This window comes from the organism of the source record quoted next, unplaced genomic scaffold (assembly GCF_019419815.1).
Source record: "Pyrus x bretschneideri cultivar Hongxiangsu unplaced genomic scaffold, Pyrus_bretschneideri_v1 Contig4, whole genome shotgun sequence".
NCBI lineage: Eukaryota > Viridiplantae > Streptophyta > Magnoliopsida > Rosales > Rosaceae > Pyrus > Pyrus x bretschneideri.
Window position 1 is genome coordinate 871,298 of NW_025999723.1, and position 15,190 is coordinate 886,487.

Below are 15,190 nucleotides of genomic sequence, written 5' to 3' on the forward strand. Positions count from 1 at the left end.
CTCAAACCTTCACCAAAGACTTCAAGGAGTAGAATGGAGCCCTTTAGACTTCCTAAAAACTCGTAACTCGTTCGCAACTCCTTAGGGAAAAACTGAACCAAGTCGAGCCTTCTGCGTTTGACGTCCAAAACTCAATCAAACCATGATCCAAGGGTACGGTTGTGTTCATGGTGGTGAGATGAGTTCGATGGTGTGGTTTTCAGGTCACGTTTGTAAGGTTTGGTGTCTGTTTGAGGGAGTTGCAGAGTGAGAGAGGTTTCGAGTTTGAGAGAGACAAGGAGAAGAGAAAGAGAGAGAAATGGTGCTCTCTGATTAGGTGAAGGGTTTGATGGTGATGATCTAATTGGTTGCTTTCAAATGAGGGGAAGCAATTGATTGGGAGGTGAAGAGGAATTCAAGGAAAATGCAAAAGTTTGATTGGTGGTTTGTGTGAAGAAAGGGGGACCGGATCCACCAATTAGGGAAGGGATGGGTGGATTTTGTACAATTTTTAATGTACAAAATCTGCTTCCCTACAATGTTTCAAACACTGATAATTTGTACGCGTGTGTACAAAAATACCCGTAACTAACGTACTTTAATGAAGCGTAACTTTTTTGTTACAGATCCAATTCGAGTCTAACACGTGCTCACACGTTCGTAGCAACGAGTACTAATTTAGTACGAAACCAGGAAAATGAAACTGAAAGCCGAAAACCACGTCCACGTCAGATTCCACTTTTGTCCAAAAAGGGTAAAATTGTCAACTCACACCAACAGAAAAAGAAATCACAGTGAAAAGTAGGGATAGGTCGTCACACTTACGCACATCATTTTTATCGAAATGGAAAGCCAATATCACAATAAACTCATTTCATATAAGTCTTTCTCCTAAAACTAACCAAATTCACATCTTATTAACTTGCACAAATTGGAAGCAAAATTGGTGGCAATGGATCGTCTCTTGTTCACTTGTTTATGTCTTACGTTTGTGTTAACCCACGTATTGATCAACATGTAAAATTATATAATAATAATAATAATTTAACACAATTGATTTGTATTTATTATATACACATCAGGTTATTTATTCGTACTTCGAGCCGTATAATGTGTTGCGTTCGTAATTGCCACCCGAAATTTGATCATTTATAGTTTTATACCAACTACGATTCGCCTAACAAGAAATTGATCACACGGCATACAATAAGTAGCCTAAATACTGGTTATACAACCCTACATACTTGGCGTCAAATAATCAATCATTCACTTCACAGTTAACAAACTTCACATCATATTTACTATTACAGACAAAAATATGAGAAGACAAGTGGTTGAGCGTCAACAGGACAGAGTTAGAAATTTCTTCTAATGGGACAACTTGAAAATCAATTAAGAAAAACTTATTACAGTATAGCTTATACCCAGTATGATAATAGAGATGATTTCAAATGATGATGTATCACAATTCTAATGTTACAAAAATTTCAGTATAGTAGTGGAAAGTGGCAGAGTGATAAGAAAAATATTAATACATGATTACGCAGGAGAGAGGTTTTTCGGTTTTAATGATAGAACAAAAGCACTTTTGCACATGTAATAATTGATATGAACTATATGCAGTATAAATGTATGTTGGACATTAGATACCTATATTTTCTTTAAGGGAAAATTTGAGATAGGTCCAATTTTATAGGCCACATCTTTTGAAATAAATCCAATTTTTAGTAACTTTTGACTTTTGAAATAGATCCAATTTTTAGTTACTTTGAACCCATATCAAAAGACCATTTTCTTTAAAGATAACATATATGTATTCTATAATTGTAGTCGGTAACTTAACAAACTAATCACTTGAGTGGGGCATATGCCCCGTGAGCCTTCATTAGCTCCTTCCATGAGCGTGAATTCTAACAGTTTGCCCCCCAAAATCCAAAAATAGTCAAAGAAGATGATGCCGTCGCCACAACTTAAACGACAAGAACAAATTTTTAAAAGGGTTTAAGCCAACGTTAAATCCAAGAAAATTTGAAGAGCCGCTTGCAGTGGCAGGAAGGCAAAGATATGTGCTCGGAAATTCGTATGTAGAACGACGAACGTACGATTTTTGGAGTTTTTTTTTTTGTGTTCTTTTTCCTTCTGATAATTCTTCTATTTTTTGCTGCTTCTATTTTTGTTTTTCCTCGTTTTTCTCCTGCAATTCTCAGTGTATGCCATTGAAACGACGCCGTCACATGAACCCTGAATTCCTCCTTCCCGCCTCTCAATAACTTTCCCTGATTTTCCACCTACTGTTTTATGATATCTCCTTCTGGGGTTGATCTTTTTCTTCCAAAGTTTCAAGCTTTATGCATTTTTTTTGGTTTATATCTATCGGCAGCAAAAAACCAACTCGATAAAATCTTTCAAAAAAGTATGCAGCTTTCTGTTTAGTTTCTTTTTCTCTGGTATTTCTTCTTGGTGGGGTTTCCTAGGTTTCGTAGGTTGTTGTTGTTATGTATGGATTTTATGGAGGTTTTGTCTAGATTGTCCTAGGTATTGGAGAGAGTGGAAACACCAACAGATACTACAATGGAGGTCGCAGGTTTGGATTTGATGGTGCTTCTGGGTATTTCGATGGCATTTTTTATTGGAGTTTTGATCGGATGGTCGTGGAAACCAAAGTGGGCATTCTCTGGCAATGACAAGGACAAACTAGGCTGCCCTGTGCCTAAAGCTTTTGATTTTTCGCAGCCTTCTTCGCCGCCCCGGTCCCCTTTAAAGGGGTTTTCGTCAGCTCCATGCTTGAATTGTTTTGAGTCATTGGTTTCCCAAGGTTGTGAAGCTTGCTGCATGGGTAAGGGAATTCAGAAAACTACTTCTGTATCGCCTCCGGCTACCGAATTCGATGAGGGCAGCAGGTACTTGGTATTTGTCAGAACATACTTTTGTTACCATGCTATTACAATTGTTTGTTATTACTTTTACTGTTGGGCGTCTTTGATGTCTTGTAGACGTTTTGATGTACGGTTGAAGTTTATCTAATAAATATCGTTTACTATAAAAAAAGGAAAATGGTCTTGAAGTTTCTAGTCTTGATTGGATAGATTTTGTATGAGGTGAAAATACTCACTAATTGAATGTACTTATCCAGCACATCGCAGCTGAATGACGAGAAGCCGAAAGTAGTGACTGAGGAGGATTTAGAGGTTTTATCCGAGCTTGTAGATATGAAAGATGGAGGTCCTCGATGGATACAGATGATGGATCGCTCCACCCCAACTATGACCTACCAAGGCTGGCGTAGGGATCCAAAGGTAATGGTTTTCCCTTAACTTTTGCTTTCTTGGCCAACCGCTAATTTGTTGAGCTCTTTGATTTTACCATTCAATTTTCACAATGTTTTGTTGTATTCTTCTTGTTGGGGATTCGATAGGTCGGTCCTCCTCAATATCGTAGCAGAACTGTCTATGAGGATGCAACGCCGGAATTAGTGAGGGACTTCTTCTGGGATGACGAGTTTCGACTAAGGTGGGATGACATGCTTAGTTATGCGAAAACCATAGAAGAATGCCCGACCACAGGAACCATGGTGACGCAGTGGATTAAGAAGGTAAGGCTTCCCTTTTGTATGTTCTAACTGGTTGATTCTCCCTTGCATATTCTTTATCTCTGCCATGCCTTCCGTTCTGCAGTTCCCGTTTTTCTGTAAAGACAGAGAATACATCATAGGTCGTCGAATTTGGGAATCTGGGAGGTTGTATTATTGCGTGACAAAGGTAAGCGGAGTGGATTTTTTTTTTTTTATTCATCGATGCACTCTTGTTACACTCCTTTGATGACACATTGTTTGTACACCGGATATAAATTGACAAATCGAACTAAAAGATAGCAGCACTTTCTCAATTGTTGTTTGATGAAATATAAGAAGCTTTCTGTCTTTCATGTTTCAGGGAGTGCCCTATGCTTCTGTTCCAAGACATGACAAGCAAGTACGCGTAGATCTGTACTTCTCAAGTTGGTGCATTCAAGCAGGTAAGTTCTGCCAATCTTTGATCTGTTTTCATCAAGATAATATGTTTATATTCGGCTTGTGACTATGTTAGAGTCGATAGAGCTGTTCAATCTGTAATAAAGTGACATTTTTTGTACATGACCAGTGGAATCAAGAAGGGCTGAGGGCCAGCTGACTGCATGTGAGGTTATATTCTTACATTACGAAGATATGGGACTCCCATGGGAAATTGTAAAACTTGGATTACGAAAAGGGATGTGGGATACAGTCAAGAAGATTGAGGCTGGCTTACGTGCCTACCAGAAGGAAAGAGCAGCAGGATCACCACTTTCCCGGCCAGCCTTTATGGCTCAGATCAACACGAAAATACATCCCGGGTACCTGAAATCCTCAGGAGCCACAGAAGACTCATCAAAAACTGAGGTGGTGATTGCATCCAAGAAGCCTGCGGGTAGGCACATACCCAAGCTCTTAATAGTTGGGGGGGCAATAATCATTGCTTGCACTCTTAATAGGGGACACCTGATGAAGGCGGTGATATTTGGGGTAGGCAGAAAGCTTGCGAAGGTAGGAAAGAAATTGCAAACAAAGAGTGATCGAGATTCAAGTTGATCCTAACCAAGAACATTGGCTGGTATTTGGTAAATGATCCTGAATAAAACCTTTTACCTATTGCTCAACGGGAAAGAAACAATGAAAGATTGCTTTTCGGTTGAATAAACAATGTAACTGTTACGTTTGAGTTGTATCCAGAAAACAGAGATATTTTGTTGTACATAAACTTAACAGATTGTTTTGAAGTTTCCAGCAGGCTGATGAATTTAGGGAGTTCAGCATGTGTATCTTAGATGATGAGGAGATATAATAATACCTAGCTATTGCTCTTGATTTCTTTTTCTTTGATATTGCAGGAAAATTTAAAATATTGGATGATAAGTAGACCGATCATATTTTATATTGGATGAAATATGAACGGAGGGAAGATATAGCAAGAGCTGAAAGATTCAGTCATGTGTTGCTACGATTCATTAAGTAAATTAAGAGCCTGAAGGAGCAGATACTCATGCTTTCGCACAGGGTTTAGGGGTGCTAACGACCGACCAAGGTTTCAAAGGAGTCTAATCCGTCAAATTGGGGTGCCAATTTTGGCGTCTGAGTGGTGTTCACCTTGGCCTTCGCTTTTGCTACAACATCTTGGATGGTTGCTCGAATCCCAGCTCCGAGTTCCTGCTTCAAGAACTTTCAAATATCAGCTGGCGAAAGCATCAATAACGGAAATATTAGTAGAGAGGTGGACTAACCTTTGGTTGGTAATGGTTTTTGTCGAGGAAATATATCCCGGTTGCGGCAGCAACTAGAAAAGGCATCGACACATACACAGCCATTGAAGCCTGAGAAGAAATAATTGTTCTTTAGGTGTTGGTGGATCGGTGATGATAAATTTGTGGGTAAATATGTATAGGTTTTAAGTGTGAATAGAGAGAGAAAAGGTGACGAAAGAGAGGCGGGAGAGAGAGTAAAGCGAAGGAATGCGAGATGCCTTGGTGGTCAGGACAAGTAAAGATTGTTGTCAAAAGAATGGAAGGTGGGGAAAATATAAAAGAAGCTGTGAAAGAGGGTAAAGTGAGGAAAAAGTAAAGACCCAATGTCATGATCAATATTCACAAGTAGGTAATTCCAACCAACAAGGCTCTCACCCTTGAAAGGGTCGAGGAGAAGATGAACGTCTATTGTACATAGTTTTACCTTTATTTTGCAAAGAGGTTGTAATCATGATTCGAACCCCATGACCTTTCAGTCAACAAAAGAGTAACTATTTCGTTGTACCAAAGAGGGAACTATTCACTAGTGATCTACATAAATAATTCTACTTCTGGTTCCATATAAATATACATGTAATTAATGAACGGCTTGTTTCAAAATTGTTTTTATATGACTAAATGCGCTTTTAAAGAAAATGTTTTCAAAATTAATCCTTAACAAAAATGCAAGTTAATCATAAAATATTACTTGAAGTGTTTCCTGCAAGAAACACATAACTGGTGTTTTTGGAAGGAAAAATATCTTCACTAAAAATGCTCATTCATTTAAAATCTTCCAAAATTAACTAACCCTGACTTAACGTAATGATCCGATTCGATTAATCTGATTCTTGATGAGGTTAGCTTTTGGAGTGTTACATGGGTTAAAGTAGAAGAGTCGGTGACCCCGCCACTATCGTACGTGCCGCCGACCACATCCAAATCCACATGCATCCGATTCTTTCCATGGTCTAAGCAACTTTGGACTTGCAGACTTTAATTAATTCATTAAACTTTCAAAATTATGATTTTAATAATATTACGTTGGCAATTTTGTAGTGCATACATTGATTAATCATTACGTTACAAACGATGATTCCAACTTTTCTTGTGCAAAGCCACAACAAAAAGACAACCTGCACAGACAGCGACAGATTTGATTTGGATTTAGTAAGGAAGAATGGTTTCGAAACAGTGCACCCCATCAAGTTCCGGCGCGAACCTCGGCAGTGTTAACGGCATCATCCTCCGCTGCCGTCCTTGCTGCTGCTTCTGCTGCTGTGCTTGTTTACCACCGGGCTCTGCCGCCGCTGCTGAATTATTGCAAGTATCTTCCTCGGCCTTGGGCTTCCCGTCCTTGGAGAAGCTCCATCCCAGCTTCTGAATCGTATCCAAGGACATCATCGTACGTCGCTGTCACCTTGAACAACAAAATCTACGGCCCTGATCTGATTCTTGACTTATTTGAAGCAAAGAAACGAGTAGAATCGGGTACTTAAAGGTATCAGGGAAGGGAGAGCAGAAGAGAGAGAGCCGACAAGAAGGTTGGTGGGAATTAGGAGGACGTTTGGTACAAGTTGCCACGTGCATGGCTCAAATCGCATTTGTTCGGTCTAACATGTTGTGGTTACACACAATGAAGTTGTGTCTATCTCAGGATTCTCTCCCTCTCCTAATCTATTTCTCCTCCCCTTCCCTCCTAATTTAAGCCATATCTATATCTTATATTGAATTTTAATTGACAAAAAGTAATGTGTGAAAAGAGGGGAGAAAGGGAGAGACTACTCCATCTATGTGCATATCTAATGACTTCTGAATGATGTCGTGTCCAAATCCTAATGACTTCTGGATGAGAGTCGTACGTACCAGAAATGCTAACCACATATCATTATTTATTAAGAGTAATGCTAGAAAATTAAATTTGTAAACTAAATTTGCAAACTAAATGACATGTCATGAATAAGAAATAAACACGTTAATTAACAGTTAAGCAATAATTCAATCATCAATTTCCATGTTATTTAGTTTACAAAATTTAGTCTCCCTAACATGTGTTATCCATGATCATGACCATTAACCACTTCACCGCATTTCTATCCCCACGCCACGTGATCATATCAATCAATGATGATGACACGAATCTAAATTATGAATAATCTACCTTAAGGTTGGTTTGGGGTTGTTCAATTTTTTTAAAAGCAGATTCTTAAAAAACTTAGAGCTAAAATTGTGCTTGGCAAAAGTTTTTTTTTTTTTCTTTCAAAATCATGAGTTTAGCAAAAAACAGAAGTAACTCTAATCATGCTTCTCAAAAAAGTGCTTTTTTATATAAGGCGGGTAAACAGTAATCTTTAATGAAACTTTCATATTGATATAATACCCCGTCTATTGCTAAATATTACCAAACACTTACTTGCATAGCAATCCTAAACTAGTCCTTAGATCTATGACATATCAACAACATCGGTCCAACTATATTTTAAGACTGAGATTCTCAAACTCTATTTTCTCTATCATAAGAAAGTACAATTATCTACTTAACACTACAATTTACTGATATTTTCTTCACTTGTACGTGGGAAATCTTAGATTTTTTTTAACATGGCATGTTTCTCGCATTCAACAAACCAATGGCCACTCGCTCCACAATAATCACAATCCTTCAAAACAGTCTTCACCACGCACACCAAAGTGGCTACCAACACCGCCGCCACATTCCGTACAAATAACGTCGTAGCCAGAGCCAACGCTAGCGCCCTGGGTACGGGCAGTCGCAATCGAAGTAGCGGGCACAATATCAGCAACCGGAAATCATCCCTTGACAAAGTTGGGCAGCGGCTATTATGCTCTCTTGCTGAGAAAAGCAAACGAGGAAGATGTCGAAAATTCGAAATTCATTTGCAAGGAGGCAACAACGTACAACGTCATGTTTATGTTGCAGGCTTTTCAAGGAGTTTCTGGAAAACTTGAACGTTCTCAATTAATGTACGTCAATTTAGCTCTTTCGCGATCAGGCAAATAAAACCGCAAAGGAAATCAACTCCGAGAACAAACACTTTGGATAAGAATTTTTCTCAGTTTCAAACTAAAATTTGGAATAGAATTGTTCATGGAATTGCCTAAGGTAAAAAAGAACGCAACGGTTAAGACAATCTCTAATCGAACAAGCTGAATACCATTTCATCATCGCGCTCTTCCTCGGCTTCTTCCTGCAAATACAGAACCGGAGAACTTAGATAACAAGATCAATGTAACATCAAACTCGAATTCAAAGGTAGCATGCAGGTTAGATTCTGGATAAAATCTAAGCGGAGACGAAATTCTCACCTTCTTCTCCTCGACTGCAGGAACAGCGGCGCTGGTAGCACCACCTGCACCAGCAGCAGAAGGGGGCACGGCTACTGGAGGTGAACCACCGGTTGCGCAAGCATTCAAAAAAAGGTCCTCGAGGTTCCTCTTTTCTGCGAGCTTGGCAAAGAGGCCAGGCCAGCATGACTCCACCGACACATTAGCAGATTTCACCAAGGCGCCGATCTTCTCAGCCTATTTAAATCCAGCGTAAAACAAATTTATAAACGAAAGAAACTCGAAAACCTACGTCCTAAGTAAAATATAAACTGCACAAATAAATATATAGATAAAATTATAAGGTGTATATATATTCGTAAAAAGGAAGAAATGAGGAGCAGTACTTACAGTGACTGAGACGCCATCGTCCTGAAGGATCATGGCGGCGTAGGAGCAAGCAAGCTCGGCGGTCGACATTGTATCGAAAGACTGGGTGGCACAACGCACAAGCAAAGGAAACCATGGAGGAAACTAGGGTTTTGGAAATGGGGTTTTGTATAGGAATTTATCACGGTTTTTTAAATAATTATGTACCACGGCAATTGTCAACAGGACCAATTTTCTTTTTACTTTCTATGGGGGCACAATTTTCACGTAATAATGCAATCAGGTAATCAGATGCGGCTACAATGATATAAGTGTTTTAGCCGGTAAATTTAATTTTCACAATTGATTAAATCTTCTATTTTTAATCAATCATTCAATATTACGTAGTACTTCAGAAATACTTCCAATAATCAAGATAATTAGTTAATTAGCTCTGTTTTGAAACTGCTTTTGAAGGAGCCAAAAGCGCTTTCTAACAAGTGTTTCTTATAAACACATGTAATAGGCATAAAGCTCAAGAGCTTAAAAGCATTTGCACCAACAGGGGTACCAGGTTCAAATTCACCTTCCCACTGTCGCTCGAATAAAAAAATCCGTAAAAAAACCACCCGTATAATGTAACTTTTTTCTCCTCTAGATGTCCCAAGTTTGAATTCCATCTTCCCGTATTAAAACACAAAAAAGCATGCAACCATCGATAAAGCGTAAGTAAATAGCAACCGAGTTGCGAGTCCAAAATGGTAAGAGCTTAAAAGGTACATGTAGCATCACAACCTCCATAACCAATAGATCTTTGTTTTGCTTTGGGCGCACACAATCAAAACAACCAAGCAACAGAAAATCTGACGACATAACCTTGGGGAAGATGTCCCGAAACAGACCAAGTATTCTCGACAACATTACGCCTCCATTAAATGTAAAATCACTAAGCATTATAAAAACCACATACTGGCCACAATAAGGACAACTAAGGTTCTTAAACGTGACATTTTCAACAAGTCGGACGTAACAAATCCTCGCATCTAACACCAAGGAAGCCGTGAAGATGACTTGCCAGAGAATCAGGCACTACCCAACCGCGCCTGAAAACAGATCAAGTTCAAAGTAAGCATCAAGGATATCACATAAATGTTGCCATGTCTCAATAATGCGGCAAGCTTTCAAATTCATAAAGCTTGATAAAAGCATAAACGATTTTTCTTTTATTTATCATTTTTTCCATTTCTCTATGCACTTTGCTTCCAACTAGCTGTTGGTGTGGCGTATTTCTTTCACATTTGCTTCCATGGGTCTGAGTGCATCTCGCACCAACAGCTAGTTGCTCTAGGTCATTCTGTGAATCCTATTATCCTATCCCCAACCAAAAATATCCTCCAAAAATCTGCTTATGTTTTTCAGATTACGTGCAAGTTTTTAAATATCACCTTTCTATGTTATGTGCCACCAATAGCTAGTTGCTCCAGGTCATTTCTAAAAATTCTATTACCCTACGGTCCTACCCCGAACCAAAAATATCCTGCAAAATCTGCTTTTGTTTTTCAGATTACACTTTCAAGTTTATAAATATCGCCTTCCTATGTTATGTGCCACACAAACTAGTTTTATCAGAGCAAGATTCCACTTACAGGACGAGGTGATTCTGACCTTGACCTTGACCTTGATATTGATCTTGGCCTGCAATAATATAGACATGCATTAAATATCATAAACAAAAACAAGAATTAAAGGACCAGAACCACCTAGTGGAAAATGTATAACAAAGCCAAATACCTGGAAGATTTAACAGGAGATGGAGACCTAGATCTTGATACTGATCTTGATACCGATTTTGATACAGATCGCTCCAACGACTTGCTGCATAATACAGAATAACTCCCAAGATGTGGCACACATGGAAGCAAGAAAAACAGAGAAAAATAATGATAAAGGATAATAAATAAAAGAACTGGGACGGCTCCGGTACCTCCGATCCCTTCTTACACTCCGGCTTCTGCTACGACTTCTACTGCGGCTCCTTGAGGGGCTCCTATCGTAATATTTAACCTGTTCAGTTGATGCACAAACAACATGACAATGTTCTTACAGTGCACCTATGTCCAGCTGTCAGCATCATTAGTGTAATGCTTAAGCACATAAACTACTCTAGACCTCTCAAAAGACTTATTCCAGGATTACAAAGAAATATATTTGACACAAAAATCATGGATTTACGATGGTCTAGGAAGCATAGAAACAGCTATCCCAAAGAGAGGATATATAAGAAAACTTCCATAAACATAAAAGTTACCCGAATATGAGTTCTTGCCCAAGGATTTTTAAATTCAGTGTCATCAAGCTTCCGGATCTGAAAAGGAAAGAGAAAAACCAAGTGAATTAGCGTTCAGCTTAATGGCAGGTAAAGGTCCTGTATTTCAACAACTCACAGCATATTTCATGTCATCAGAATTGGTATAATCAACTAAGCCATAAGTCCCTGCATACAAACAACAATACCATTTGGTGAGAAGATACAAATTTCAAAGCATATCAATTCAGGACCAAGATCAGCTGCATGGTAATCAGAGCTTAAGTAATGTCCATCTTCGATAAAGTAATATGCTCTTGGGACCGTAGACATTTTATTCTCTGATCCTTATATCTATACCTTCACTGTCACGAGAAACCTCAGCAAAACACACATCACCAGCTCTACGCATATGATCCTGAAATCAACAACCAGTTAGGACACCAATATTGCAGACATTATTTGAAAACAAAATTGTGACTAAGAGTTTCCACACCTTCAAGTCTTGCCAAGAGGCAGAAGAAGGGAGATTACGAACAATAACTGGACAAAATGAAATTATGAGTCAAGCAATAAACAACGATTAAGAAAAATATAACTGAACATTACTTAGACAATTGCAAAGCATGTTTAACTCATTTAGTAATGTACCATCCTAGAAAACACACCTCGATACTCAGAATGACGTGAAACGCCAAACCGACCCCCACCACTGCCTCGGTCATATCCACTACGACGATCACTTGAAGATGGTCCCCTACCACCATGGGCAAGTTCAACCTGTATTGAGATTAAAGGAGACATCAATAAATGAAGCAACCAAAGACATGAAAGAACAAACATATTGTTTTAGTAAGCCTAGGGATCTTTTAGTACCCTTAAACGGCAACCATCAAAGTTATACCCATCACGCCCTCTTATTGCATCTTCTGCATCCCGAGAACTTTCAAACTAAAAACCAAACACACGCAGAGATTACTAGCAATCATATAACAGGTGGTGGCCAACCACACACAGAGTAATCCATAAGAGAACCAACCGGGTCCAAATGCATGCATCAAACCATTATAAGTACCTCAACAAACGAAAAACATGGAGGACGTGGTGGAATCTTCAGTTCAATATCCACTATGCGGCCATACTGCAAGAGTAAATCCATTTTAGAATGATTTACTACCTTAACCATTCCTCACCACAAACAAAACAAAAATACTATCATATAACATCTTTTCTATAGGAAGCATTAGAAAGATATGTGTTTTATATTGTTCTATATTATAACACTATTATCAATTAACAACTTTTTACATCAACGAATCAGATGAATAGCACAAGAATATGATGAAAATAAAGTGCAAGAACTAAACTAATTTTTTAATTTTCAACAAAAACTGATACTGCATATCATACATATACATTGAGCAATGTGTTGTTAAGTACATTAAGCATGGAAGTCACTGAATGTACTTTCATATGCATCAGAAACTGGACATAATTCAAAACACCATGATGAAATGCACTGGTAATGCTAAAATACAAAAAAGAAGCGAAATTCTATGGAAAATTTTGATGCAAACCTTGTAGAATAGATCTTCAACCTCCCATTCTTTTATATCTGAGGGAAGGTTGCCAACATAGATTGTGCGAGAAAATCGCCCACTCATTTTTGACACCAGAAGATTCCGGCTCAAAACTTTTTACTGCATTAAAAAAAACAATTCCGATAAATGTTTTGTCCAACAATTTGAAAATAGAATAACACTACAACTTCAGTGTCCAATTATCATCTGCATACACTCTGTTGACAATATCAAAAGAAAAACAAAACCAAACTATGAAGCAAACCAAGAGAGCAATCCTCGAGGTGAGCCGTGCTCCACAAGCTCCATTGCTCATTTGCTCCAAAAGTGCTCCAAAGCATTATTTATATTGAAATAAAATTGGATCTCCTCATCCTCTCCAGAATTTTAGCAGATGTATAGATCTTCTGAGAGTGAGCAAGAATCTCCCATAATAAAAATAATACCCATAAGTCCAAAATGATTTCTCCCACTCCCTCTCTATATCCCTATGTACGATTGCAAAGCTCATATTTGTCCAAGCGCTTGCCATCTATCATAAAGAAAGCATCTGTGTTATGAGATCAGGCAAGACTGACATATATTTATGAATTTACCTTACTCAGCCCTCTTTAACAAAATTGAAAAACAAAAAAAATGAAAACCCTGGAAAATTAATTCATATCCCTTAGTTAACTCACTTTCACTAACTCTTGCAGAGTTGCATAAATATATACCATATCCAGGGTAGGGGATCGAGATATGAGTCTGTAGGCTCACGTAATTGATAAATCATATAACTACATTCTGAATTTTATCATGGAAAAGCTTGTGAAATGTTGCACTTTCCAAGCTTAATGGATTCTGTTTCTTAACCCAACTTCTCATTAAATTACATGTAGGACATGAAAAGGGTGTAAAATTCTTCCAGCGTAACCAAAGAAAATTTACAAGCTGTACTAGTTGAAGCAATAATAGGGAAGTCCATCATCCTGATTGATGCTCCAATCTGAAAAATTCAAAACAATACATAACCCCGGGAAAGGCAAGAAGGATATAATATTGTATTGCATGCATGGGAATAAGTGAATAAGATGAAACTCATTAATCAAACAATAACACTTTACCTAGAAATGTAAAGAACCCTGCTCGGTAGAAGTTCCCTAAATCTATCACCCATAGTTGCTGAACCTACAAGGTATTTGTCTAATATCTACTCCCACAATTACTGTCTGAGACCAGTAAATGAGGCGACGATATGAACAATATCTCCTTCCACCTCACATCCAAGTGTCCTCGGGATAAACACCAACCCAGCACCGAACCCCTTGTCCTAGTCTTATGTTTGGTAAGCCATAATAAAGTAACCTAGATAAAGCAAAAGCTATTCAATATTTCAAAAATAATCTATGGGTTGACCACTTATATAATTACATGTAAAAAAAACAAAATGAAGTCACTTCGGAACAGTACAGCAACATTGGTAACAGAAATCATAAATACTTTTTTGATGTCTTTCAATATCAAAGACAAAAGAAAGAGTCCAGGAGGTAAATACCAATTGTAAATCGAGATTCCTACATATCAAAAACCCACTTACAACAGCAATCAAGTTTCAAACTTTACTATACTTTACTCCATGTCAGGTATTGTATGCAATAGTCAGAGAAACATACCACAAAATGATATCAAATTCAAAACCCATAAATAATCAAAGATTCAAAACCTATTGGTCGCAGAAAACCTGAAACACAATTGCGCACAGTTTCAACAAACAAGACATGAATCGAACCAATGAACAATGACAGCGCCTACGAAACCCTAGACATACAGTATAATTAATCCCACAAAACCCCCCAAATTAAAAACCCTAATTGCACTAATGCGAACAGAAAGAAATAGATGGGGAAACAGGACGAGTATCAAACCGGGAATTGATTGGAGAGCTTGAGAGCTGGCGAGCGTGCGAAGTAGCCGAAGAGCTTGAGATGTGATCGCTAGGGTTCCGCTTTTGCTGCGTCGAGAAACGAGATGGAGAAAATTGGGCTTATACAGTAAACTGCAAGAGAGAGAAAAACTGAGGTCGATTTTCTGATTTAGTTGGTCGGTGTGGTAATCAAGTAATTATGTGAGTATATTGGGCCTGATATCAACTTTCGGCTTTGGGCCTGATAGCAAAATTATAATGTTGGCCCTAATTTCAGGATCAACTTGCAAGTGACCTTACAGTGGTGGAAAAGTGTTGAACCCTTATATGACAGAGTGGGTTTAAATCCCGTTGGTGACTAGTCTAATGTCTAATCTAATAAAATCCATCGTTTGAAGAAAAAAAATTTAAAGATCAACTTGGGTGAAGGACCTTGGGCCTTAAAATGAGATAAATTGTGTGACCCAAAAC

At 38.2% G+C, this 15,190-nt stretch overlaps 3 protein-coding genes and 1 long non-coding RNA gene across 4 annotated transcripts; 1 reads left to right on the forward strand and 3 right to left on the reverse strand.

The window, feature by feature from the left end:
• The first annotated feature begins 1,848 nt into the window (after positions 1-1,848).
• Positions 1,849-4,861, forward strand: LOC103951585. The gene is made up of 6 exons (XM_009363005.3): positions 1,849-2,879; positions 3,113-3,275; positions 3,395-3,571; positions 3,654-3,737; positions 3,912-3,993; positions 4,119-4,861. The coding sequence occupies exons 1-6, from the start codon at positions 2,551-2,553 to the stop codon at positions 4,583-4,585; spliced, it is 1,302 nt and encodes a 433-aa protein (XP_009361280.2). The 5' UTR covers positions 1,849-2,550; the 3' UTR covers positions 4,586-4,861.
• Positions 4,862-4,898: 37 nt separating this feature from the next.
• LOC103951584 lies at positions 4,899-6,440 on the reverse strand. The gene is made up of 2 exons (XR_667799.3): positions 5,275-6,440; positions 4,899-5,200 (listed from the first exon to the last, which is right to left on the reverse strand). It is a non-coding gene; the product is annotated as an uncharacterized LOC103951584 (long non-coding RNA).
• Positions 6,441-7,726: 1,286 nt separating this feature from the next.
• Positions 7,727-9,187, reverse strand: LOC103951591 (60S acidic ribosomal protein P1-like). The gene is made up of 3 exons (XM_048565867.1): positions 8,971-9,187; positions 8,610-8,817; positions 7,727-8,092 (listed from the first exon to the last, which is right to left on the reverse strand). The coding sequence occupies exons 1-3, from the start codon at positions 9,037-9,039 to the stop codon at positions 7,860-7,862; spliced, it is 510 nt and encodes a 169-aa protein (XP_048421824.1). The 5' UTR covers positions 9,040-9,187; the 3' UTR covers positions 7,727-7,859.
• A 503-nt stretch (positions 9,188-9,690) lies between these two features.
• On the reverse strand, positions 9,691-14,668 carry LOC103951590 (serine/arginine-rich splicing factor SR34A). The gene is made up of 12 exons (XM_018648497.2): positions 12,811-14,668; positions 12,309-12,374; positions 12,110-12,184; positions 11,902-12,013; positions 11,730-11,776; positions 11,594-11,651; positions 11,373-11,422; positions 11,237-11,293; positions 10,913-10,992; positions 10,720-10,803; positions 10,575-10,623; positions 9,691-10,031 (listed from the first exon to the last, which is right to left on the reverse strand). The coding sequence occupies exons 1-12, from the start codon at positions 12,895-12,897 to the stop codon at positions 10,011-10,013; spliced, it is 786 nt and encodes a 261-aa protein (XP_018504013.2). The 5' UTR covers positions 12,898-14,668; the 3' UTR covers positions 9,691-10,010.
• Between the last annotated feature and the right edge of the window lie 522 nt (positions 14,669-15,190).